The 27,300-nt window shown below is 41.7% G+C and overlaps 1 protein-coding gene across 1 annotated transcript in view; it reads left to right on the top strand.

Moving 5' to 3' along the window:
• The window catches only part of LOC139689665 (capon-like protein), a 653,345-nt gene that overhangs the window by 456,777 nt on the left and 169,268 nt on the right, over nt 1-27,300 (top strand). The window contains exons 2-5 of the mRNA XM_071586855.1: nt 5,885-5,956; nt 10,964-11,062; nt 16,592-16,650; nt 22,253-22,361. Of these exons, the coding sequence (XP_071442956.1) occupies nt 5,885-5,956; nt 10,964-11,062; nt 16,592-16,650; nt 22,253-22,361 (339 nt within the window). The remainder of the gene's footprint in view (nt 1-5,884; nt 5,957-10,963; nt 11,063-16,591; nt 16,651-22,252; nt 22,362-27,300) is intronic.

Genomic DNA, 27,300 nt, shown 5'->3' on the forward strand with positions numbered 1-27,300 from the left:
ATTCCTCAAAATAGGACCCATGTGAGTCGATACACTTGTTCCAGCGGCGTTCCCATTCCTGGAACACTCCCGCGAAGGCATCATCGGGAACCTCTCGAAGACACGTCGTCACGACCTCTTTGACGGCGTCCAAAGTCCCGTGTCGCGTTCCTTTCAAACTCCTCTTTATCTTCGGGAACAGAAAGAAGTCCCGTGGTGCCAAGTCCGGGCTGTAGGGCGGGTGCGGCAGCGTTGCCACGCCGTGCTTGGCCAAGAAGTCCGACACGACAAGCGCGGTGTGAGACGGCGCATTTTCGTGATGCAGCCGCCAGATGTTTTTGATCCCTGGCCGGACGCGGGCGACTGGTTTTCGAAGCCTGTCGAGCACTTGGACGTAAAATGCAGCATTTACAGTTTGTCGTTCAGGTACAAATGCGTAGTGGACGACTCCCCTTTTGTCAAAAAAGACAATGAGCATCGCCATGATCCGAGATTTGCTCATGCGAGCTTTCTTTTGACGGGGTGATGATGGGGTGTGCCACTCCGCACTTTGTCTCTTCGACTCCGGGTCGTACTCAAAGATCCACGTCTCGTCACCCGAAACAACGTTCTCTAAAAAATGTGGATCATTTTTGCAGTGATCCGCAAGTTGTGTCGCGATTTCCAAACGATTGAGTCTTTGATCATCACTGAGCACTTTCGGCACCAACTTTGCACAAATTTTTCGCATCTATAATTGGTGCCTAATAATCTCGTGCACTATTGTTTTTGGCACATTACACTGCTCTGCTATCATCCGAACACTAAGACGACGATCAGAGTTCAGTACATCGCGAACTTTTTCGTCGGTGAGTGTCGTTGATGGGCGTCCAGGCCGTGGTTCGTCGTCGACCTCTTCTCTGCCCTCCACGAACATCTTGTGCCACCGAAAGGTCATGTTTCTGGACATGGCTGACTCCCCGTAAGCCTGGTTAATCATACCGACAGTTTCGGTAGACGATTTCCCAAGCTTTACCGCAAATTTGATGGAATAACGCTGCTCCAAAAACTTCGGCATCGCGTTCCGTGACGTGGGTCGAGCGTGGAGGTTCGCGTTAACAGAGCTCCTCACTACACCACAGCTCAGAGCCGACTGCCTTTTTCAGCGTCGCTTGCCAACATACCCCCCTCCAATCGCAGCCCGTCAGAGCGGTGCTGGGCGCGCCTGGAGCGGCGGGAAAAAATCAGTACACTTATTTTCCGGACGAACCCTGTATATATATATATATATATATATATATATATATATATATATATATATATATATATATATATATATATATACACATATATATATATATTTATTTATTTATTTATTTATTTATAAATGTATATATGTATATTTTTAACGATACACAAGCTTATCAATTCTGTCTCTTTGAGAAATCATCTGCCGCCATTCATTTTAATCAGTTGTTTACACCAGCATGTAATTCTGCGTCACTGTCAAAGCACTGTGTTGCAAGCCACGTTTAGCGAGAGATCCGTAATCATCAATCGGCATTTTTCGCGAATATTGTCATTGATTTTCACCATCAATTCTACTAGGCCGACCACAGCGGTCCTCGTCGTGAAGGTTGGTGTTGTGGCAATTTTTAAACTGAATGCACCTACGCCTTCACTATTTCTCTCCGTACACTTTTGCTGGACACCGAATCACAGATCGAACTTCTCAACTCGCGGGATTTTCTATTGCAGCTCACAATGCAACAGTTCGCAATATGACTAAGTAATAGAAACACCACAGTCTCCACACACACTAACACAGCATGATGCGTTTTGAGTGTAGGGACGTTTAGACACCAAGATGGTTCCTCTAGCCCTACCCACTGCAACGCTAGGCCGAAACGTGAGTCACTTTCTGGACAGCGCTCGCAGTTGTGTGCATGGGATAAATTTTGCTCTGATTCAGAATACTGCAGGGTAAGAACGGGAATTGGAACCTATCTCAGGCAGTATCTATACTCTTAATTTATACCGGAGGTCGAATCTACCAATATAATATTTGCCATATAATTGCCGGTCTTTTACAAAAAAAATCACATATTCTGTACCTTTAAAAATGTGTACATAGTTCTCGCCAACTCTCTTCGAAAATCAAGAAGCACTCAGCCTCAACCCGTGACAGCTCGCGCTCGCTGTCGTGACGCTTACTCGCTTATCGTATCAATAATATACCTAAAAGATGTTATCGGTTCATTATATATGTAGTTCTCTAATTGACGTTTTCCGGTCACGTGATTCTTAAATTGACGTCTCGGGTACTCGCCGGGTGTTCTAAATGTGGTCCATATAAAGTGAAGAAACATCTCTGGCTCTCAAACTTATTCATTGCATTCTTCCACAAGACGTCTGACGAAGTCTAGCTTCTTTAATACTAAACAGCATATCCTTCTGATGTGTGTTTCACGTTCTGGTAAATACCATTTATATTTTCGTTCGTCTGCCAATTTCCCGTGAGAGATCTTTTCGACTACTTTCTCTTTAAAATCTAAATATATGGCATCCAATTGTGTATTCCTTTCCGAATATTTCAGAATATCAGGAGTAAATTAATGTGTTTACGAAATACGAAATATCCCATTACGTTGCTGAAAGAGGCACGTTCTAAGATTTTATTGGATATCGATATAAAATATCTCAGTATGTAATTACGGTATTGAATAGGGTACCGAGAAAGAACGCTAGGTTCGTGAAAAGTTCGTGCGAAAGAACACAATGCGTCTAACATTTAATGCAGAATCTGTGGTTGGAACCTTCAGATATGAGAAGACTCAGGGCTAGACTAACCTAATTCAAAGATGTAGAGCGTGTGGTTTCGCATCCGACATTGGAGATATAATTAGGCCCCCTAATTACATTGGCAGTGCAGACAATTGCCGCAAAATTAGAGAGTTAGATTGTCGAACTGATAGATTCAAGCATTCGTTTTTCCCGCGCACGATTCGCGAATGCAATAAAAGGGGGAACACCTAAGAAAGTAATGGGTACGCGAGTCCAAGTCTGGCGTCGTGAGGCCCCCCGCCGTGCGCTCTTGTGCCGGGTGGGGTGTAGGCCAATGTATAAAGTCTATTGTACATGTGAATTGTACGTCCGGAATGCGTTGAATACTAACCGGTAATAAGTGTCTCAATTGAATCTGTGCCTCCCCTCTTTTAATGACTCTTTCTTGTCCTCTTTGTGTAGGCATAGGAATAGCTGTTAACCATGTTATACTCGTAATATATGTAGGCATGAATGATTGGTGCTAGGTCGTCCCCTTTCCACGCTTTTTGGTGGATCGCGGGTGGATTCCCTCTATTTCCTCAGACCAGGTGCATGAGGAAATAAGAGGGAATGCATGTGGAATGTCTTGTGACATAACACCCCTTGCCATACGTCCTTGCGACCGGTTGCGGGTAAACGTGGGGATGTAGATGTATTCAGAGTCCTCCCTATCACAGGCTCTGTTGGATTCCAGTCGTGAGGTATTGAACCTTCTATCAACTGGTAAACAACTGTTTGCAAATAAGGTACGATGCCTTCAGCAATTTCCCCAGGTATTCTGGCGCGGATATCTTCCTAACGTGGGCCATAATTTTTTCATATATTTCGGAGCTGGTTTTCTTCATGGAAACGTTATGTGTGCTCAGGAGCTCTGCAGGTGGGTGAGTGACTTCACTTTATGCCTTAATATTTTTGCGGTTAACGCTTTCAAAAAATTATTTTTGGCGTGGGTATTTTATTCGCTGTCTTTAACAATTTAGTCGTTTTCCACGTAAAAGTCATTTAAATTTGAGCGTTTTCCCTGTATTTCCTTGACGTATGCCCAGATTATTTTTGATTACCTGATACATATTCCCGTAACATTCACTTTTGAAGGTACGCATGGCTTTCCGCATAATCTTTTTCGTTTCTGCTCGACAGTCTACGAGTTTTCCTTGGCGTCGGTGATAAAGTTTCGTGATAAATTTTAAAACAATATAAAAAATGTGAATGAATATTTATTTTGCTCCTTAACGCCGTTCACACCTCTCTGGTCTTCTTTATTATCGGCTGCGATTCTGTATGGCATAAACGTGTCTGTCCCTTCACGCGTAGGATTGTGAAATTTTTATCCAGTTGTGTTCTGTGTAAGTAGTGTAAATTGGTAATTTTTGCACTCAGTGGTTAATTCTTTCGAAGCCCATTAGTGATCTCTAAATTGAATAAATATTGTAGGTACTTGAAGATTTCCCTCAATCACCTTCATCGACTTAGATATTTATTCTAATATAGATTTTCTGACTCGGTTATGTCCTCGTTTGTCAAAGTCTGCGAGGAATTTGTCACAAATATGTCCAATATATTGTTACTTCGGTTCGTTGATCAAACGCCTTGCTGTAATAGGATTTTGGAGAATGTAATGAGAAAGCATTGTCATGAATCGTGGTTTTTACTGGAGATCCTACGAAATAATTAATCAAAGTCGCCGTTTGGTATGTGCTTGTTCCATTGTGGCTCACCATTCTGGAGTGCCCTTTTCCGAAGAAAGAGGCAATTGGAGAAAGAACCATTGATTGTGATGCCAATGTAATATTGAAAATATTGAGTGGAGACGTGTGTTGAAGGAAGGCGTGTCATCGGAAGGGATTGCGGGGGATGTGAGGATTCCAATGACCTTACTCGTGGAGGGTGGACGTTCTATAGAGGGGGAGGGTGCATCTGCAGTGGTCCATTCATTCATCTCACTCGTATTAGTATAAGTGTCAAGTGAATTCCCCAGTCAAACCCGTCCGCAGGTGGGTCGCCCTTTTCATTCAAATTCAGATCCCGAGGCGTCGGCGGCGGTGACATGACCCTTGACCCTTGTGTTCAAGCCTTCTTCATTAAAAGCTGAGGTGGCCCTGCTCCTTTACCTATGTGTATTCGAAACCGCAAGGATTCTTTATCTCGTACAGCTCTTGATACAAGAAGCAGGTACAAATTATTCTTGCAATATTCGTGAGCCACCTAGTGGATAATGGGGGGAGTACGGAGCCAGGATGTTTCCAAGTTCAGATCAGAGGGAGTCAAAATATCTGTTTGATCTTCATTTAATGGCAATGAGGTGACTTTGACTCTTTCGAAGTACTCTATTGAGGGATGGAACGTTATCTTGTCATCTTGAGCGAATTTACGGCGTGTGAATTAAAACTTAACGATTATATGACAATTTTTCAACTTTTGAAGTTTTATTATATGGTATTGTACCGTTGAAGGTAGGTTTTGGATGTATACAACCTATAAAATTGTACACTACAGTATCCTGAAATTGGGCACTACCACAAGCCCTTCTTCAACACCGAATACCATCCCTTCTTTCCATCCAACATCCCCATCCCCCTATTCCTATCCCTGCTAACTTGTTTGCCTAACATTCTCCCATCCATCATAAGTCTTCTACATCCCATTCCCAATCATCATGCTTTGCAAGCCATCTTTCTTCCTGCCTCCGTAGGATTTCTTTCTCCCAACAATCCCCTCTCCTCGCCCGCCATACCTTCTTCATTTCCTCGTTTGTTTTCCACTTCACCCTCTCCATCCTTCTCACCCACATTTCAAAAGCCTCCAATATACGCCTATCGTTCCACTGCATCCCTACCATCACATTTAATGGCAATAAATCATGGCTCATATGTTTCAACTAGTGAATAGTAAATTAAAATATCTCCACCCGAGAAATCACTTTTTAATTGCTTCATGCTTTAAATGTTTCACGATCTCGGTTCAAAATTAAAAGAAACTGTGTGGAATAAGGTCAATGAGTCAGGCCGAAGGCACCTGTCAATCAATCTTGTTTGATATCAGCCGGAGACACCTTGTCGATTCCCACCCGATTGACGAGTTTCTCCTTCTCTCTTTCCAGTACATCGGAACCCTGGACGTCCCCCGGCCCACGAGCAGGATGGAGATAGTTGCAGCGATGCGCCGCATCAGGGTGAGTGGTGCTCTCATCGTTTGAAAGACGCTCGCGAGGGAGAGCGAATGGAACTCGCAAAGGAGAAACGCAGCGTCGGATCGGGATTTGACGGGTCGTCCCCAAGGGTGACGAACGTCCGGTCCATCTCCAGGATACACTCGCTCGTCAAATGATTAATTATCTTAACACCTGTAGCTGCCTCCAATTAGTCCTGCCATTATGAGAGCGGGGAGTTGCCGGACAACACTTGCCACACCCCGTCGTGTTGGGATTACATTTTGGATAGTTACTTTTTCACGGCGTGATTATTTTGGGATTATTTGCGCTCCGTAAATATCACTATTATTAGGAACATGGCGTTAAACGGCGATATGTTATAAAGTAATTAACTTGTATGAAGATAATCACATATTTCCTCGTCTCCAACATCATCAACATAAAAACCCCGCGATCCATCAGACAGGTGTGTGGCAGTGGGTGCAAGCACCAGGTGGGATGGGTAGTTGATAAGGAAAGATATGGGAGGGGAAGGGAAAAATATTCAGTAAAAAACTATCCAATGACGTGTCAATTCGTATGCATGCTGGAGGAAGACCTAATTCAAAACAAGGGTTAATTCACTTAATAAAGTAGCTATTTGTTTTACGAAAAGAGGGAATGAAAATGAATCATAACGATTTATTTGACAGGCCTCAACCATAACAAGACATGCCATACAGATTTTAAAAGTAAGAAGGGCAAATTTTGCAGCCACTTTCACCGTAATGATAAACCAGAAGGTGTATCTTCCTTAAATTCTTAGTTTCTCATTCAGGAAACGACGGTGCGTTCAATTAGAAAAAATATAGTTACCATAGATAGTATGCCCGTGAAGGAGTGGGAGGGAGAAGTGAATATTTTTGATAGAGACTTAGGAAGAATATTTTTGGGCCAATTGACCTCCTACAGAAAGCAACCATTCAGGAAGCTAAGGGAAGTCTTGCACCAGTTCTGTATGGCGTTTAGGTCATTAGATAATGAGACCCTATTCTTCTGATGTAAGGATATAGTATATATATAAATATATATATACATATATATATATACATACACATGTATATATAACGATATATATATATGTATATATATATATATATATATATATATATATATATATATATATATATATATATATGTAAAGGCTCCTCTGTTGTAATTCTAAACACCAATGATTATATTTCCTAAGCCCTCGCTCACCCGAACGATACATCCACCTATACCACTCTATCCAAAAACCCAACACAAACTTTCAAAACCGAAATTCGGTCTTTTCTCCTCCACTCCGGACCAGAAGAAGGCCTCACCTCCCAAGGCATATCCCTACTTTCACCCCCAAACCCCAGAACACCCCAGTTTTATCTCCTCCCAAAAATACACAAAGCCAACATCTCCTGTCGTCCTATAGTTTCCAGCTACAATTCTCCCACCGAAAGAATCTCCGCATTCCTTGACCACCACCTACAACCACTTGTACTCTCCTTGCCCTCCTTCACGAAAGACACACACCACTTCCTCAACCGTCTAAATTCTGTCTCTATTCCTTCCACACCCAACCTACTTATGGCCACCATCGACGTTACCTCACTATATACTTCTATTCCCCATTCAGAAGGTTTATCCTCCCTCCGGCATTATCTTTCTCTACGCCCCCTACCCCAGCGCCCTTCGACGGAATTTCTCCTCAATCTTGCCTCTTTCGTCCAAACTAAAAATGCATTCGCTTTCCAAAATTGTTTTTACCTACAGACAAAAGGCACAGCGATGGGAACGAGAATGGCACCATCATACGCCAATCTCTTCATGGGCTATCTCGAAGAGACTTTCCTGTCACAGCAACCCTTTCAACCTCTTTTCTGGGTCCGCTACATAGACGATATTTTTATTCTCTGGACACATGGCTCTGATTCTCTCAACAATTTCTTATCCGCCTTAAATTCATCTTTCACTGTTAAATTCACCTCTTCCATTTCAGACTCCACCATCACCTTTCTTGACACAGACATCTCACTTCAAAACAACAAATTCACTACTTCAGTACACATCAAAGCCACTAACTATCAGCAATACCTACACCACACAAGCTGTCATCCTCAACTCACGAAACGCTCGATTCCTAACTCTCTCTCTATCCGCGGACACCGAATTTGCAACACCACAGCCACTCTCAACAAATACCTTGACAATCTACATATTGCACTCCTCAAACGCGGTTACCCAGAAAAGTTACTACAAAATAAAATCCACCGCTCCACCCGACCACACACACCACACAATAACAAGCCCACATCTGACGCAGGACTCAACCTTTGCACCACCTATTACCCCGGATCACACAGACTGAAAACCCTCCTTAAAGAACTGTTTCCAATTTTACATGACAATGACGCGACCTCATCCTTACTACCCCAATGCCCATCTATCGCATACAGACGACCCGCCAATCTCAAAAACCTTCTGAGACCCACCAACCCTTTGGCGCCCCCACGTGACAAATTTCCCAATATTTCCCCAACTTGCAACCACCCCCGATGTAAAACCTGTTCTCTTATTATGCCTACTCCCCTCTCCCTACATCCCCTCATTGCCCCCTCACCTCGTTCCCACGCTAATTGCCTCTCAAAAATATTATTTATCTTTTATCATGCAAACATTGCACTTCCTGTTACATAGGCGAATGCATTACCCCCTTATCCATCCGAATGAATAATCACCGGTACTCCTGCAATTCTTCCTCACTCTCTTCTCTTCCTATCCCTTCACACGCCAATTCCCACAACCTTTCATTCGACCAGTGTTTTGCTCTCAGCATCCTAGAATCCCTACCTGATTCAGCCACCAATATAGAGGTGAGAACTCGTGAATCCGCCTACATATTAGCTTTCCGATCTTTCAAAATTCCCACCCTTAACCGCCATCTTTAATTTCCCTCCCAGCATTCCCTCCACACCTCCTTTCCCCGCCCATACCTCTTTCCCCTCTCCCAGCAACAGCATATCTTCAGTCTCTCTTGAAGAAGGCCTCTGAGAGGGCCGAAAGTTCGAACAACTTACCGTGTGAGTGTCCTTTTAAATGTTGCCATTCTATTCTATTTGTGTTAAATTGTGTCAGCCCATTATATATATAATATAATATAATATATATATATATATTTTTTTTTTAAGGTAATCTACCGGCTAAGGTAGGTTTTTCGATGGACACAACTACCAAACAAATATTTTATTACTCCTAACAAAACGAAAAAACCATCATCCTACTCTATATCAGTTCCTCTTCATATATATCCACCTATATATATATATATATATATATATATATATATATATATATATATAGGTATATATATAGGTGGATATATATGAAGAGGAACTGATATAGAGTAGGATGATGGTTTTTTCGTTTTGTTAGGAGTAATAAAATATTTGTTTGGTAGTTGTGTCCATCGAAAAACCTACCTTAGCCGGTAGATTACCTTAAAAAAAAAATATATATATATATATATATATATATATATATATATATATATATATATAATTATTATTAGGTAATCTACTGGTTAAGGTAAGTTTTTGGATGGACAATATTACTAATTAAATAATTTGTGACCACCAGCAAAACACAACATCCCCCTCTACATCAGGTCCCTCTTCAGGTCTGAGTACTTTCTTCCTCCCTTCATCCCGTCCCACATCCCTATCCTGCTCCTTCCCTTTACTCGTTTGCCCAACATTCCCCCTCAATTACAGTCTCCAACATCCCACTGCCGGCCAATACCCCCTTCATCCACTTTTCCAGCCTCCATAGAATTGCTCCCAACAAACCCCTCTCTTCGCCCACCATACCAAGTCCTTCCTCGTTTGTTTTCTTCTCGGTCCATTTCACCTTCTCCATTCTTCTCCACACCCACATTTCAAAAGCCTCCAATCTACGTCAATCCTCCTGCTTCAATGACCACGTTTCCGCACCGTACATAGCTACGCTCCATATCAAAGTTTTTACGAGTCTTTTCTTAACATCCTTACTAAAAGTCCCCGTCATCAACTCCCTCCTCCTTGTGAAAGCCTCTTTGCCTAGCGCATTTCTTCTCCTCACGTCCATACTACTTTGACCGTGTTGGTCCAAAACACTACCGAGATACGTAAACTGTTCTACCTGCTCTAGCTTTTGCCATTCAATCCTATGTTAAGCTTAGCCTTTTTCTTTCTAGAAAATCGCATAACCTTTTTTTTATTAATTTTGATTCTCATCCCATACCGGTCGCACTGAATTTCCAATGCACTAAGCAGTGCTTGCAACCCCTTGGCTGACTGACAAACTAACTGATTTTACGAATTCCCCGCCCACTTTCATTCCTACCTCCAGTTCTTCCCATGCCTCCTTAATCATTTCCTCTGCATACAGGTTGAACAGCAACGGGGATAATGGGCACCCCTGCCTTACACTTCTTCCTAACACTGCCCATCCGGACTTCCCGTTCCCCACCCGCACTTGAGCAGTCTGAGACATGTACAGGTTGCGGATTAGCCTCATTTCCTTCCAATCTATTCTTATTTTCTGTAGAATACTCATTAGTTTTTCCCAATTCACTCTATCAAACGCTTTTTCGAATTCTACGAAACAGACAAATACCTCCTGGTTTTATTCTAATACTTATATATATATATATATATATATATATATATATATATATATATATATATATATATATATATATACATACATATATAAGGAAAAATTGCGGACCTAAAACGCTTCCTTGTGGGACACCCGAGGAGCGGCTTACTGTTTATGATAATACACCATCTAAGCGTTACTATGCTACGTTTTCCAATTATTGAAAAATTGATGAAATACGTATATTTCACAGTTATATGTCCCGTCAAATTCAAACCCAGACGAGCGATACTTTCTTTTTCGAGTTAGTAGATTTACCAAGAAAGTATGTGTTAAGTACCAGAATTTTTGACTCGAATTTTGTTTGCCTTTCAGTTCGAGTTCAAGTCGAAGGGTGTGAAGAAGAAGAAGGCGACCATCGAGGTGTCGGTGGAGGGCGTGCGCGTCACTCTCCGGAAGAAGAAAAAGAAGAAGGTGAGTGCCCGCCTTGGCGTGGGTGGCTGCTGGGGCGGGACTACGTCTTCTGAAAGGCGGGCTGTGAGCCTGCGAAATGGCATCCGTTGCGAGGGACAATTTGGCCTCATTTAATACGGCTGAAGAACACCGTCCCTTGTTACGTGAAACATTGTCGCAGTTACTTTTAAGTGGGAAAAAATTATTTCAGATGAAATAAAATAGGAGAACGTTTTTAGTGCTTTTTATTATTTTGGTAAAACTTTCATTAATGTAACTTTGAACTTTAAATTCACTTCACATATTTAGTTTTTAATAAGGATTGATAAATAATAATGCAATTTTAAATTTATCATGCACACAAATGTGCATAGCCGGTGCTTTCCCTCGTATGATTCGGGCGAAAAAAAATGTTACTCATTAAAATTGCTTAAAAATTAAAAGAATAGTGCAAATACGAGGGTGTTTCAATAAGTGCCCGTGTTAAAAATGAAGAAACCATTTTTCCAAAAGTGTTTTTTGCATTTTTCAACATAGTCCCCTTTTAAAAAGATACACTTCTCCCAACGTTCCGGCCAGTTTTTAACCCCTCCAAAAAATAGGATTTGTCGAACTCTCCAAAATACGCCTCTGTCTCGGCGATAACTTCCTCGTTTGAGCTAAATGTTTTCCCGCGAGCCATTTCTTCATGTTAGGGAATAAGAAAAAGTAGCAGGGAGCCAGATCGGGTGAATACGGGGGGTGCGGTATCAATTCATAACGAAGTTCATGCAGTTTGGCGGCGAAAACTCCGGATGAATGTGTTGTCCATCGTGAGCAATCGCGGCACCCATCGGGCCGACAATTTTTTCATCGCCAACTTATCATGTAAAATATTAATTGCCGTTCCGGTTGACACACCCACGGCCTCTGCTACTTCGCACACTTTCGTTCGTCGATCAGCGTGAATCGGCGTGGACTTTTTGAATGATTTCCTCGGTAACCACGTCTGCCGGGTGTCCTGGTCGCTCCTCATCAAAGACAGGTGTTCGCCCACTTTTAAATTCGTTGAACCAATATCTAACTGTGGTCATAGATGGCGAAGTGTCCCCATAAACAGCATTCCAATTTGCTTTTGTCTCCTCGCATTTCTTCCCATCCAAAAACAAAAAGCGAATTACCGAACGATACTGCTCTTTTTTCATCTTAGCGAAAATCACGAAACACGTCTTACTCGAATGGCTGCCAAATCCAAAATAACCTATAGATCAGTCTGAAATTTGTTTCACCGTCGTTTGATAGATGGCCGCACATGATGATAACATAAACTTCCCTCAGGAACGCCCTTTGTCGTCAAACACGGGTACTTATTGAACCGCCCTCGTATATCTTTACTGTGTAAATATGCTTCGGGGCATTTGTGAGAACATTTAACTCTCTTCAACTGTCTCGCATTACAATCCTGTTCCTATATTCCTTCCGACTTCGACGCCCCTTTCTCTTCTTTTCCATCTGCCCCTGGAGCAAAAGCCAGGGCCTTGGCAAGAGTCCCAATATCACGCGATGACCCTTCCCACCGAAGCGAGTTTATGTTTTTATTCAAGAAAGGGAAAATCTAAGTGGATATTACAAAAACTCTGTCAATTTGCCATCTCTCTCTCTCCGCTTGCGACTGCTTACGGAATAATTCCCAACTTGAGGAAAGAATTCATTCGCCCGATACTTACTTCCAGGGCGTTAACTCATGAGTCCGCTAAATCATAGTATACATTTACCACGTGAAATTGTGGAATATTGCAAGGTTAGTTTTCATGCTTAGTATTGTGATCACCGATAAAACCACTTCTTACTCTCTAATTTGAAAATTTTTAATGTTATGAAATGAAGCATTATATCTGCTCAAGAATCTTCTAAGGCAACTTACCAAAGATAGTTGTTTTACGCTTATTTTTGTCTCGCAAGTCATGTTGAGATGCAGTCAACTTCGCCCTTAGACGAAGAGTCTATATTTTTTCCGAAGATTGCAATCAATCAGGCTTCCATTATGCGCCTGCGCTATGTTTGCGATGGACTTTATCATATTTAATTATTTTTTAAGTCTGGTAGTTGACATCTGTTTGCCAAACGGTAAACCATTGATCTGGCCTTTTATAGAGATAATGATGCAGGAATAACCAAGATTTTCCTGCGTCAGTGAGTGCTAATTTTTATAGCTGAAAAATTATTGCCATCATTCCCATTATTTGGTGGTCGTTATAGGAAAATTCAAGGAGTTTTAAACTTTATTGCCCGCCTCAGGAAGTTTAATGAGGTTCCCGCTCCTGCGAAACCCAATTAGGATTATTTACACATGATTTACTTTTATCTGGTGAGAGAGGTAGGCAAGTGGATGCCATCTTCTTAGATTTTCAAAAGGCATTTGATAAGGTCCCACATGGTAAACTCATTCATATATTAAAGGTCGCGGGTATAAACAAGGGCGCCATAAGTTGGGTTAAAGATTTTCTTTCAGAGCGGGAACAGAGGGTAGTCCTTGATGGCGCTAGTTCCGACAGCGTTCGAGTCACGTCGGGGGTACCTCAGGGAAGTGTAATCGGGGCGTTGCTCTTCTTGATTTTTGTTAATGATTTGATCCGCGAAGTGAAAAGTAAAATTAGGATGTTCGCGGATGACACGGTGATCTATCGGGAGATATCTGGGGATGAGGATCGTTTTATTCTAGCGCAGGATTTAGATTGCATTACTAAATGGTGTTCTAACTGGGGATTGACTGTAAATTATAATAAATGTTCAGTGGTAAATTTCTTTAAAAGATCAACGGGATTTGCTTACAAATTAACGGGAGGTGACCTAGCAGTCGTTGATACGGTAAAATACCTAGGTGTCACATTCACAAAAGACTTAACTTGGGGGACTCACATACGTAAAGTCTGCGGTCAAACATATAAAAAATTGGGATTCATTAGACGCGTTGTCGGCAAAAGTGAGTCGAAGGTCAAGGAACGTTGTTACCAAGCTCTTGTAAGGCCTCATTTAGAATACGCATGCAGCGTGTGGGATCCGAGTGAAAAAGGTCTCATTCGGGAAATTGAGAAGGTTCAACGCCGGGCAGCCCGTTTTGTAAAAAACTCCTACGATAAAACGCAAAGCGTCACCGAAATGCTCATGGATTTGGGGTGGGAATCATTGGCAGAGAGACGATTCAATGCAAGATTGAAATTATTAAATAAATTCAGATCCGCATGTTTCAGCAAAGAGGTCTCGCAAATTATTAGCACTCCTACATACATTGGTCGCTTGGATCATGCATATAAAATTCGGGAAATAGATGCCAGAACTAGCCGACTCAAGGACTCCTTCTTCCCACGGACAATACGGGATAGCAACTGCAGGGTTATAGAGAGCAAAAATTCCACCTGCCACCCTCAGCGTCTAAAAAATAATTAGTTCTACTTAAATGCATGCTCTTCCACTAACCTTATGTGTTTTGTTATAATAACCCATTCTTTCCGTATGACCTCATTCGTGTTCTGTTCATCTGTTTTTAAGTTTCCCTTTCAATCCCTCGTCCCTCTCCGCGGGGGCAAATTCCTGCTACCTGCAACGTTGGGTCGCATTCCCTGCCTTTTAAAGACTCTTTGGGGGTAGAGTGTTTCGTGGTGCATTTTCATGTGGTGTTTCAATTTCTTGCTTGTTGTGTCCTGGCTTCCGTGTTGTAGGATGGCTTTCGTGCTGCATCATGGGGTGCAGTTTTTTAGTTGTTTTGCGGTGTGTTTGCATGAGTATTGGATGAAGGAGTTTTTCTACATCTACTTAATACCCCGCAAGCCGCCGCAAGGGCGTGTGGCGGGGGGTGTTAGGACACCACCCGTAATTTAGAAAAGAAAGAGAAAAAAAACCGCATGCAATAACCACAAAATCTAATATATATAAAAAAAAAACTTGGCATAAATTCATGCATGAACACTTACACCCCACACACATGCAATCACTCAATCTACACCTTACATACACATGCACCTGAAAGTATACCTAGCATCTCTATAGTGTTTAATTTTGTTCCGACTTGTAAATTCAACTTTTTTAATATTTCTAAAGTGACTTCGGTTTCTTACTATTATGATTTCTGATTGTTCGGGGAAAGAATGAGTATCTAACCTATCTGTCCTGGAATCTATCTCCCTTATTTTATCTTTGTGGTCTGATCTACCTAAGTAGTGTGGGGCCATTATAATTCCTTCAGTGTCATAGTTAAACTCGTTTGTTCTGAACCTTTCTAAAAGTCTAAGCCTCGCTTGTTCTCTCCGCACTTCAATTGGTTCCCAGCCTGAATCCCCTAAGAGACCTGTCACATTTGTGTTCTTATCATAACAATTTTTAACGAATCTAGCGGATTTTCTCTGGACTTTATCTAATTCTTTTTCTCTGGACTTTATCTAATTCTTTTTTGCATGAGTGTGTGCGCTGCTGTGGGTGTAATTTTCCGTGTTGTTTTTTTGCATGTGGTATTTTTCCTTTTTACGGTTGGTGACCTAACACCCCCCGCCACACGCCCTTGCGGCGGCTTGCGGGGTATTATGTAGATTCAGATGTAGATGACTCTACTTAGACTATTGGTAATGGCTTTAAAATCCTATTGAAAGTGTAATTGAGCGTTTTTCCGCGATGAAAGTAATGATGACTTGCGTGTGTGAAACCAGGGGCTGGCAATTGAGAGACCGTGTTCATTCCAGTGACAACGACGGGGCCATCCGCCTTCACATTCATTTTTATGTTCATTCCTTCTCACCTTGCAAAGATATTCGCCGGCGACCGATTTGCCTCGCCTTTAGCTGGAGTTTTCCTCTTCAATACTTGTGTGTTATCGCTAGAATCGTTCACTCTATTATTGCAACATCTCTACATCTACACAACACCCTGCAAGCCACCGCAAGGGCGTGTGGCGGGGGGTGTTAGCTCACCAGTCATGCATATGCACAATCCCAATTACGTTAATTCCGCATAAATATTAGTTTGTTCACGCACTCGATAAATCTTACTCACACGAAAGAAAGGTTCATTATTCAATGAAAGGATACGTACATTCAAATCATGCTATAGAACTGTTGAAAAGAAGGGTCAATGGAATGAAAAAATAAAACGCAGGATATCGACAAAATATATAAACTACCAATCCTAATTATCTCCGTTTATACTTGACCGTTGGGGCAGTTAATGAACATTTCGACCTTAGTGATCTGATCTAGCGTGGTGAGTAATAAGCCTGTAATATGTCTTTAACGTACTCCGATAAGTAACCTGCCTCATTTATGCAGTATGTTTAACCTGTAGTTAAGCCTACTTCAACTAGTGGCTCCTATCCTAACAATTCTGTACTTAACATGAAATGCCTTCTTCTATTACACATACCGCAAAGTCTCATGAAATATTGTCGTTTTATTTGTGGGCATACATAATTAAAATGTCTGGTTAGGAACACAGCGTGTCATAGATGTATTTTCCGTTTCTATAATATTGTCGCTCGCGGTATACATGCATGTATAATGGAGTATTTTCTTATCTTTTTTGCAGAAAAACAACCAATGGATGGATGACAACAAACTTCTGTTGATGCACCATCCGATATACAGGTGAGTTTAATTTTTTACATACGTGTTGTTATCATATGTTTTTCAGTGTTACTTTTGTCGTGACCAGGAGCAGAATTGAATGGCGCCACTCTTGCCGCGTGCGGTCGAAGCCGCGCTAATCAGCGCGCCCCGGGCATTTCCCCCCTCTTGGTGTCGATTTTAGTCCACTTATCAGGGATTGTGGGTGGCAGTCTTTGTTCCAAGTCCAATTTTTATGAAAATCGACTTAAATTAATATCGACGGCGCGATATCAATATGAGAAACATATATAATGGTTCCACGTGGTGCTCATAGTGGATTTAAAATACATACAGTGGGTAAAATCCTTTCGAATCTACCTGCTTACGTTCCAATAAGACTGAATTATCAAACAAATTGATTATTTTTTTTTGGAGAGCGCTCGTAATGGTTTTGAGTACGATTATGCAAATGTTGGTTTCAATTGTGACATTAATATCTGCACGGTACCTTCCGTGCACTCCAGTGATGTTTATTGACCTTCCGCGAATAATTAATGGATGAAGTCATGCAAATAAGTTTGCCTTGCACTATTTTATTAGCGCTGTACTAGATATGGGACAGCAAACCGGGAAAAGCAGGTGGAGTTTGTTTCGCCGATAAGTCATGGATATTTTGTCATCAATAAGGAAATGTGCGGAATGATTACCTAAATATCATATGGGTTCAAAATTAAGAAAAAATATCTTATCATATTCCAATGGAAGACACTGGAGAAACCAACGCTCTCACCTCTCTCACTGGTACGTGAATAACCAGATTTCTCGAGTTGATTTGGCGTAATGGATAGAATATCTTTTTTTTTAGTACCTTCATTTTTCAATCTCAGATGATTTGATTGCCGAGACTACAATGACCTGGACCTCTTTTGACTTTTTTCATAACCTGAAGAAAGGGTTTATTTTCATACTCATTAGGTCTGGTTGGAAACAAAGAAATCTTTGTGTCTTCATACGTCCAGTAGACATACGGTTGTGGCGAGGAATGATTCAGAGAAGGACGATTAAGTAGTCTAAATCGCTCCCAGTGTTCCAAGTGGGTGCACGGCCGCACTCGGAAGCGGGAATCTTTCCCTGGAAGGCATCAAGCGGGGCGCGAGTGTGACTAAGCGCGGCCTTATGAGTGAAATTGTCGGTAGTGCTGGTTTTTCTACTTCCATGTATGCGTCAATTAGCTTGCGCCATTCCCTGTGAAGTACCAATCAGATTGTTTAATTTGGTGATACGGTTCTCATTTGGGCGGAACATATGCATATATATGGTGTTGGGCGAATACCAGTCGCCCCTTTGAAGACCGTGGCCGGCAACAGCAATCGAGGGGAAGCGGGCTAACGAGATGTTTCGTGTTCCTGGTGATCAACGCTCCACTGCGATCGCCACGTTGATTTAGGGTTGAACCCTCGAGAGCAAACAGAGATTGGCTTAATTACTGACCCTCTCATCTTGCCTCGTTCACTTTGGCGGTCTCTGCAACGTGGAGGAGCAGCCCTCGCTCGATGGCACCCTCGCCGACTGAATCGACGGCCGGAGGCGCGTGAGTGGTCTCCGTTTAGCGAATCGCGGATCAGGCATCATCAAACCATGGCAACCAAGTCGAGGTCATCAAATGTCATCCATTGCATGAGCTCTCAAATGAGAGGACTGAATTTCACTGTCACATTACCTTCATTAGGAAAGTGAAATCAATGTGGTGAAAAGGACAGTTAGTTCAAAGGGAAAGGTGGAAATGGATGCGCCATACAGGGAAGGGAAATGAGAAAGACATTCCGTGGTCGTACTCCGAGGAAGGAGGAAATTATTCATCCATCCAAAAAATATTCAAGAATGATGGGAAAACTGTATTTAGGGCCACTTTGGTAAATACATATTAGGCCTGCAAGTTTAGACGGAAAAATAATATTGTCGATAAGGACCATGAAACACGAGATTGAGAGGTAGAAAATGTTTTTTAAGGAAATGGAGTCGAAGGAGGATGTTATCCCGCAGAAAAACTCAAGAATTTAGACAAAAATGGGAGGGGAAAGATGCCTTAAGATGCCATTTGTTGCTTTTGTGATGGATTGTTAATGAGGCTGGTAGAAGTTTTAGAGTAATTTAAATTCGACTCCAAAAATGGAAAAATAAGTATACAGGGGTTGAGAATGCTGTAAGAGCGAGGAAGAGGGAGGAATTGGCGCTTTAAATGAAATCGAGGGTGCTAGTTAGTTATTTTGTACCCTGCAAGCCACCGCTCCACCGCTAGGGTGTGTGGCAGGGGGTGAATACACACCAGACTAATTTTAACCCGAATATTTTTTTCCATACTGCGGTCGGACAATGTTATTATACTCTCTAATTTTGTTAGCATGATCCCTCCTACCGCGGTGCGATGGGGGTGATGATACATTTTCAACATCACTGCCAAAGTGACATCCTTCCAATTTATGCCAGAGATATAATCTCTAATTTAGCCTACGCTGCGTGAGTGATCGTCAGCCTAGCTGCTCTAACATTTTGGATACCCTACCAAGTTTATCATAACAACGTTTTTCAAATCTAGCTCCTCTACGTAGCACGCGATCCAATTCGGCAATCAATCCAACTTCCTGAGGATCCCATTTATACTTGCAGCATATTCTAAATGAGGCCTAACCAGCGACAGATAACATTTCTCTTTGACCTTTTCATCATATTTACCTAGTTATTTTCTAATAAATGCCAATATTTTGCTAGCTTGTCCACACATTCCCCGAGTATGTGTTACGCCCAGGAGATATCGTGAGTGAGGGTTACGCCTAAGTATTTGATTGAGTCTACACATTCCATTTCGGTGTTCCCAATGTAGTAGGCGTACGGGTGGGGATTGCTGTTTTTCAAAAACTTAATGACTACGAACTTTTTAAAATTTCATTCTAATTGCCGAGTGTCGCCCCAGCGTTGTATATCATTAAGGTCATCTGACAAAGCTGTCGTGTCCTCAGGATCACGGATATCACGGTAAACCACTGTATCGTCCACAAATAAACGTTTATCCAGTGCTCTTATAATAAATCCTAATTTTTTGTTAGCTTTTCCACGTATTCCCCGTATATACAGGTATTCCCTGTAACAGAGAGATATAGAGTGTGTGGAGAGCTAAAGAATGAGTTATTGAAGTAAATAGTGCCTGTTCTGAGGATATATTGTGTAATTTTAGTTAGGGCTTAAGAGTAGAATGTTGTGTTGTCTCAAGAGCCATCAAAACCTTAACCTTAGCCGATATGCTATTAAATATTGTGAATGTGTGGCTATGTAAGCGTCGACGGCAAATAGAAGGAAAAATGAAGCATATGTGTCAGAATACTCAGCGCCCTAATTACGTATGATCTCTTTAGATTAGTTTACTCTCTTCCACCTCGGAGACGAAGTCTACATGATATAGTCTAGGAATAGGAGAGACAGCCGTCTAGCGTCGAGTTTGGTCGTGGGAATTCCTCGTCTGTTCTTGCCTCAACCTAGGCTCCAAATTACATCGCAGTTTTAGAAATGTTTAGGGCATCATTTCAGTCGAATTCCTAATTTGTGTTTGAGCAATCAAAGAATACCCATAAACACTCGTTTTGCGGAAGTATTTAAGTGGAATAGAAGAAGAATAGCCACTGCGTCCCAGCTGGTGGGCCACTAGAGTTTGCGGTATGGAATGCATCAAGGGCGGACCCCATTTGCTTTTTCGTGAAATTCAGATGCCAAATAATGCATTCTTTTATAATTAGTTTTGCACATGTACGTATGTACGGTTAGGAATGAGCTACAACGCAAAAAAAGAAAGTAGTTTTTAAGAAAATTAGTGATCACGAACTGTTTTCCAGGATCGTATATTTAAATAAGACCTTATATTTCACCCACACAGATGTTCGTGTTTGATTTATCAGGCCCAACCAGAAATTTGTGAACATGACGTAAGTGGTCATATGTAATGGTCCTGTTGGGTGCCCGTATCACATACAAAAAGAAATAGCTAGATCGGGCGAAAAGAACATAATAGTGCAAATCTTAAGTTTTCAAATCGTTTATTTACTTTTCAACATAGTCACCGTTAAGGCTAACACATTTCTACCAACGTGGAATAGGTTTTTTTCATTCCGTCATTGAAAAACTCTTCCGACTTCTCTCGAATCCAGGACTTGACAACTGCCTTCACCTCATCATCCGAGGTGTAATGATTGCCCTTGAGGTGTCTCTTGAGTTGAAGGAAATTATTAAAAATCGCAAGGCGCAAGATCGGGGGAATAAGGAGGGTGTGGAATCGGTTCGAATTTCAGGTTTCGCAGAGCCTCTCCAGTTGCGTGCGTGGTGTGTGGACGAGCGTAGTCACGTTGTACTTTTATTGGCGCCAGGCTGCCTTTAACACAGCAAACTCGACCAATATAGTTTGCGATACGCTTTTGAGTGATTCGCCGGTAATTTCGAATCAAATCTTCGACGAGTTTGCGATGTTTTTCGTCTTTGGTAGTGATCGGACGTCCGCTGCGTGTTTCATCAACAATTATGACTTTTTCAGGCTTGCAACCACGATATTTGACTACCCATCGATTTACAGTAGACCTATCAACAGCATCTTCACCATAAACAGCCTTGGAACGACGATGAATCTCAGTAGGTGTCACTTTTTTAGGAGTTGAAAATTCGATAACAGCACGCTGTATCACTCGCGTTGACATAGCACTAGAACACGTCTCCATACTTCCGCTCCTCAAAACACACTGAATGAATGTAACGATCTCAAACTGGCGCATGCGTGTTGAGGGGGAATATTACTTCCACTTGTCACCAGGAGTGCTTCTTAAGGTCATTTTGTTCGTGGTCTACAAGCATGTGTGCACTAGGTTTCCTCCTGCTCTTTTACAGTAGAGATTGAGGAGTGACGTGGTGAAATGGTTACATAATGACAGAAACAGAGAAAAACACAATTGCAATTTTCCACTCCTTACATTCTTCAATACAGACTAGCTTCTAGGGTGTACCACACCATTTCCAAGTAAAGTTCACTTCAAAATGGTAAAAAAGTACACCAAAACTCTTCGGTATCGAAGAATCTAATGAGGGAAAAATTGCAAGCGTTTTTCTCTGTTTCTGTCACCTAGTATTTAGCGATGATTGATACGGATAAAGAGTCTTGATATATGATATTGAATCTATAAACTAATGGTATTTAAAATTTTTCCGAGTTTTTATTTTGAGTACGAATTGATAAATGTCGCTTCGTCTCTTTTGTTTAAAGAGGAGCCCCTCATCTATCCGCATCCTCTATGACCTTAGAATCAAAGTCCGGAGATAAAAAAATTGGAGTGAAATGTAATCCTAATGTCAAAATTAAAAAGATATGTAATTTACCCAGGTTTATTTCGATTGCAGTCCGATGTGTGTCAGTGTTTAGATTCGGCGAAGGGAGGTTTACGTACACGGATGGCCAAGTGGAAACTCTTCATTTTGGTCTTTCGGATCCGCTGCAACTTACTAATGCCTTGCGAGAGGAATGTTGCTATGATCTTATTTCAATTTTGTGTTTTTTGATAAAATATTTTTATTGGAACAAGTTTTTGATTTGTTTTTTCTTCCGCTGCAGGATATTCTACGTCTCCCACGACTCTCAGGACCTGAAGATATTCAGCTACATAGCGAGAGACGGATCCAGCAACGTGTTCAAGTGCAACGTCTTCAAGTCTAATAAAAAGGTATGTGTGACCATTGCTTCATTTACTAATGTTCCGGGAATCCGGGCATCTCTGTCGATCTGATTCGACGAACCGTATATTTTTCAGGATTAACTTTGGGGAAACTTTCCCTTTTGGTGAGAAATGATAATTAAAAATAGTGATTTACACGATAGTGTTTTATTAGTAAAAAGTAGGTGTTTTAATTTTAGTTAAAATACTATGTTGATTATCAACATTGTAAAGTATCATTTTTAAGGAGAGACAAGATATTTATTTGGTGGTCGTGTCCATCCAAAATCTACCACATGGACCGCACCGCCACGTCAAGGTTTAAGTCCATGTTTAGTGCCAATATATAGTTTAAATGCGTGTATGAAACATTATATGGACGTATATTACCGGATACATATTTTTAACTCCATGAATTAATTAAATAAAATATTTAAAATTGTGTCTCTTCGGCGTCCATTGTGCTCAAGGGTTGAAGAGGGGCTTATTTCAGGATAGGATTTTGGGTAGGTTCGTTTGGAGAGACAAGTGATTTGTCGCTCTACCGACATGGTAGTTTTTGTCCGTCAAAAATCTAGAGAATAAGATGACGAGCGCATTGTCGTCAATCGCCGACCGCCTCGCCGTTTCCCGCGCCCTCGCTCGTGTCCCCGCCCGTACCCGAGTTGTTCACACCGTCCTCGCTAGATGGAAGAAGCGACGCGGGACGCAAGCTGGGCTTTTCCACGTGATCACCCGTTGGCGCCATAATCGCGAAGCACCGACTCCCGAGCTGTCAGTCTTGTCGTCCTCTCAATCTGTTCGAATTGTGTTTCATCTTTGGCTTTCATGAATCATGCACTAATTATTAGTTTTCAGATTTTAAATCTACTCGTAATTTTCACCCGTATCTTGAAATCCAAAACTGTTGAAATAAATATCAAATATATTTCGTCTTGTGGCAGTCTAAAGCCTTGTCCCAAACGAAGGGTCAAACGAAGTGCATCCGTCTCCAGTGTGCACTTCAGTGACCTTCCAAGGGGACGTTTTTTTAGGTTATTTTCGGTATTCCTTGGGTCATAACACAGGAGCCATCTTCGGCATCAACTTCAGTCGAGAATAAAAGAAGACGATTCTTAGTATTTTGGCGGCGAAAGAGATATTTTGTCGAAGGTTTGCCGTAGCGTGTTCATTACCGTTTAGAAAGGTTTTTTTGAATACTCTTTAGCTGCTAATTCAATTTAATTATTTCAGGGACTCTGAAATTTCCATTATCCATTTACTTGCTCTTACTCTGCCTAGAATGATTCTTGACTCATTAGTCTTGCTCTGGATAAGTTTTAATTGAATTTTTCTCATCAATGGATATATAAATATTTATAAAGAAAATATTGTGTTATTAATCGGCCGCCATGAAGGCGGTCATGGTTGGTATTATAATATAACAGGGTCTCTTAAAAGTTTTAGTTTTTTCCATTTTATATTGCCTGTCCTCAAGCTTCAAATTACATTTTTTTCTATTGCAGTAGTACCTACATTTGTTAGTCTGAATTATTGATTAAGTATCGTTATCAAACAATGTTAATTTAATTAACAGGATTTTTCATATTACGTATTTAAACATTCTTGTTTTGGACTTTTTAATTCCTTCCTTCCTTTTATTTGTACTATGGAGATGTACCTATAACAATGTATGTATGAGATATATTATTGAGATATATTTCTTGACAATCTCATTGCCTTCATTTCCTTATAATGTAATACTTATATGATACTCATCACACTGATTCTGCTGTGCAATGGATGGCTGACTGGCCAAATAACTGTTGGTTATTCGCAAGTGTAACTAATTTCAAGAGTTCCCCACTTACTTTGACTCCGGCCCTTACCAATTCCTCCCCATATTAATTGACAAGAGCAGCCGATAGCGGACACCCGTATCTTACTACCCAGCCTAGAACTACCCTACACGACTCTCCATGTGCTCTCTGCACTCTGTGTCTGAGCAATATGCAGGTTCCAGATAAGTCTTGTCTCTCTCCAACCTACTCCTATCCTCTGCAAAATGCTCTATAATTAATTAAACCCATTTACGAAATGCCTTTGAGAGGCATTTCAACGGATCCATTGAAAGGCGGCACGTGGACAAATCGCGTACATGGAAGCGAAATCAATCACTTCCAAATCTGAAGAGTGCTGTTATATCTCTTGGCCTCAGAGTAAGAGGTCAAGTAATGGTCTTGGGTCATCGGTTGGCCCAAGCAGGGAGCGCCTTGGGATTCGGCGAAGGAATTGTTTCTATAATATGAGTGAAAGTAACTAATTTTGTTTAAAAGTTCGCCTACCGTGGTATTCCAATCCCCCATCACTATCAAATGTTTCCCTTCAGGAACCCACGGGAGTATGTCCTCTAACTGACCATATATCTTACCGAGTTCTCCCTCCTTATATTCTATCCGTTGCTTGGTCTATGTTGACTACGCTTCTTCCGACCTCTTAATTCAATATTATGGCAAACAAATTCCAAAGAAACTGCGGGATGTGCCGCAACTGTAACTTTTAACGGAGTCTTCCGCTAATGTGCATTTCAATGCAATAATTTCAGAGTGTAAAAATCATTCGCCTTGACTGGGATTCGAACCCAGATCCCTCAATATCCGGTCGAGTGCTTTAGCCACTTAAGCTACCGAGGCGTCCTCTTAAACTCTGAAATTTTGGGGCTTTTAAAGGAACTAGATGTTGTGACGAAATGCCGTACATACAATGTCCCAGGCATTCGTGTGGCGCGTCGCGCACGAATAACCCAACATATCTATATTTCCTCTGTCCATCTCTCGCTTAATATTCTCTAATTTTGCTGTCCTCAACATTGTCCTAACATTCCACGTTCCTATTCTAACTACTTTGGTCTTCTTCTCCTGCGTCTTCTGTCCTGCTGCTGTCGGTTTTCCCTTGCAAGGGTTTCGTGAGATGACGACCGCCGAAGCCTTGCCTACCCCTCTGCCGGGAACGACACCAGGCCGATTGGGCCGAGTCCCGCAGTTGCCAGGACTCATAACCTCTATACAGGCTATCGTTTTATTCTCGGGAATGATAATTGAGGTGGTTTCCCGTTGCCTTCCTCAATAGTGTTTTTAACGTGACACCACCACTTACTGGCCGCCCCACTGGGGTCAGACGCCATTGCAGCCGCCTCGATGTCTCGCAATGCTTTCGATTTAGAATCATCCTTCCCAGCCCCTACACTCAACTCAATGCAATACGGTTAAGCTCAATGCTGTATGACTCGGCGAAAGCCGGCGTGAGGTGAGAGATCGCTTCGTAGAAATAAATTGAATGCAGACCGCCGTAAAAGGCTGAAATGGACCTTGCGAAACGGTAATCGCGCGTCGGTGTAGCGCGACTTTCTCGTGGCAGGAGTTCATGAATCCTCCGTCAGAGTCCGTCAGCGGGTAGTTACGTTCAGAGCCCTCTGCGTGGCCGCCGAAACAACTACTCCGGACTAATTTATAGTTCGTTTGGAGTAGTTTGAACTATAAAGTTCTCCTTCTTTACTCCTCTTTCTCAGGCGGCCATTAAGGGCTTTGCCCGCCAAGAGAGATGGCCACAGGGTTTCCAGCAGAGATAAATGATGGCGGAGCGGCGCCTTTGCATATTCTTGTGTTTTTTGTTGTCTTCTGTTTCGCCGCAGGTTCGAGATGTGCGGTCCCATAACAACGCCCCTCTTCAAAGACCCCCCCTTCCCCCACCCGGTTACTCTTCTCGAGGCAACAACACCAGGGTGGGGGGGTCTTCCCGCCCCCTTTTCCCTCCCTATCCGCCGCCCCGAATAGAACAGTCACAGGAACAAGGGTCCCCGGATACTCCACAATTCGTTCCAAACATGTCTTCCCGTTTGTAATTATGTTTCTTTCGATGAGGGCTCTCACAAATGCTACGGAAAAACGTTTCGGTTGGTAAATGCTGTTGGCTGGAGTGTGTGTAGATGCTAATTTATGCCCAATTCTTTGCGTCTCAGGATATGTCTATGTTTTCCATGAGTTTGAAACTTTCCTCTTCAGCGCGCCAGCCATAGTGGTCAAGAGGTGCAAAACCGTTTCGCAAGGAGAGACTGAAATTTGTAAGTCTGAAATTGAAATAAAAATAGAAGTATTTTCACGAAAGGATTAACCGATTCGGGAAATAAAAGAGTCTTGAACATCACTTCAATGAATTGACGAAATTACATTTGTAAACATTTAAATGACGGTTTATGCAAAATTAAGTTTCGACGTGATGGAAGCACATTTTTTCTCACCTTAAATTTGAGGTTATCTTCCATTATTAAAATGCGTGTTTCTTTTTTGCAAATGTAATATTTTCAAAACCGATGTGCATAGAAATACCTTGAAATTTTATGAAAGGTGTAATTCTCCAGATGCACACAATTTGTTTCATCTGCATCTACATAATGAACCGGAAGGGCGTGTGGCGGAGGGTGTTAGGTCACCACAATTAAAAGAGAAAATTACATTCAAAACCAACAAATGTTTGCCAGTCATATATTATCGACGAACATACAAATGCACCTACGAATATAACTGGTTTGTTTATTGAACGTCTTTGGAATTTCAATGATGACTTGTTTATTCGAACGTGTGAACAAATTGAATATTTGTGCCGCAGGTCCGCGGAACAAGGTCGTTCTTATCAAGCCTCTATATGTATCCTTTTCATCATCTGAGTAGTGACCTGTTAGTGTTATCATTTGTCGACAAAAATGAGCATTGAATGAGATTAGGATGAGATCTAATGAGCATTAGAATGCCCCTGCGAACTTGGTGCATAATCCTCACGTGGGCAAAGAATAACGGATAAGGTCATAGAATCTCGTATTACATTGAATAGTCATGTGAAGAGTCATTTGTAAAATTTCCATCTTGTGGGGTCGAGAGAAACCACCCATCACACCGACACCGCAAGTTTCCTT

The sequence above is a fragment of the Hetaerina americana genome, unplaced genomic scaffold (genome assembly GCF_022747635.1).
Source record: "Hetaerina americana unplaced genomic scaffold, ioHetAmer1.1.p SCAF_27, whole genome shotgun sequence".
NCBI lineage: Eukaryota > Metazoa > Arthropoda > Insecta > Odonata > Calopterygidae > Hetaerina > Hetaerina americana.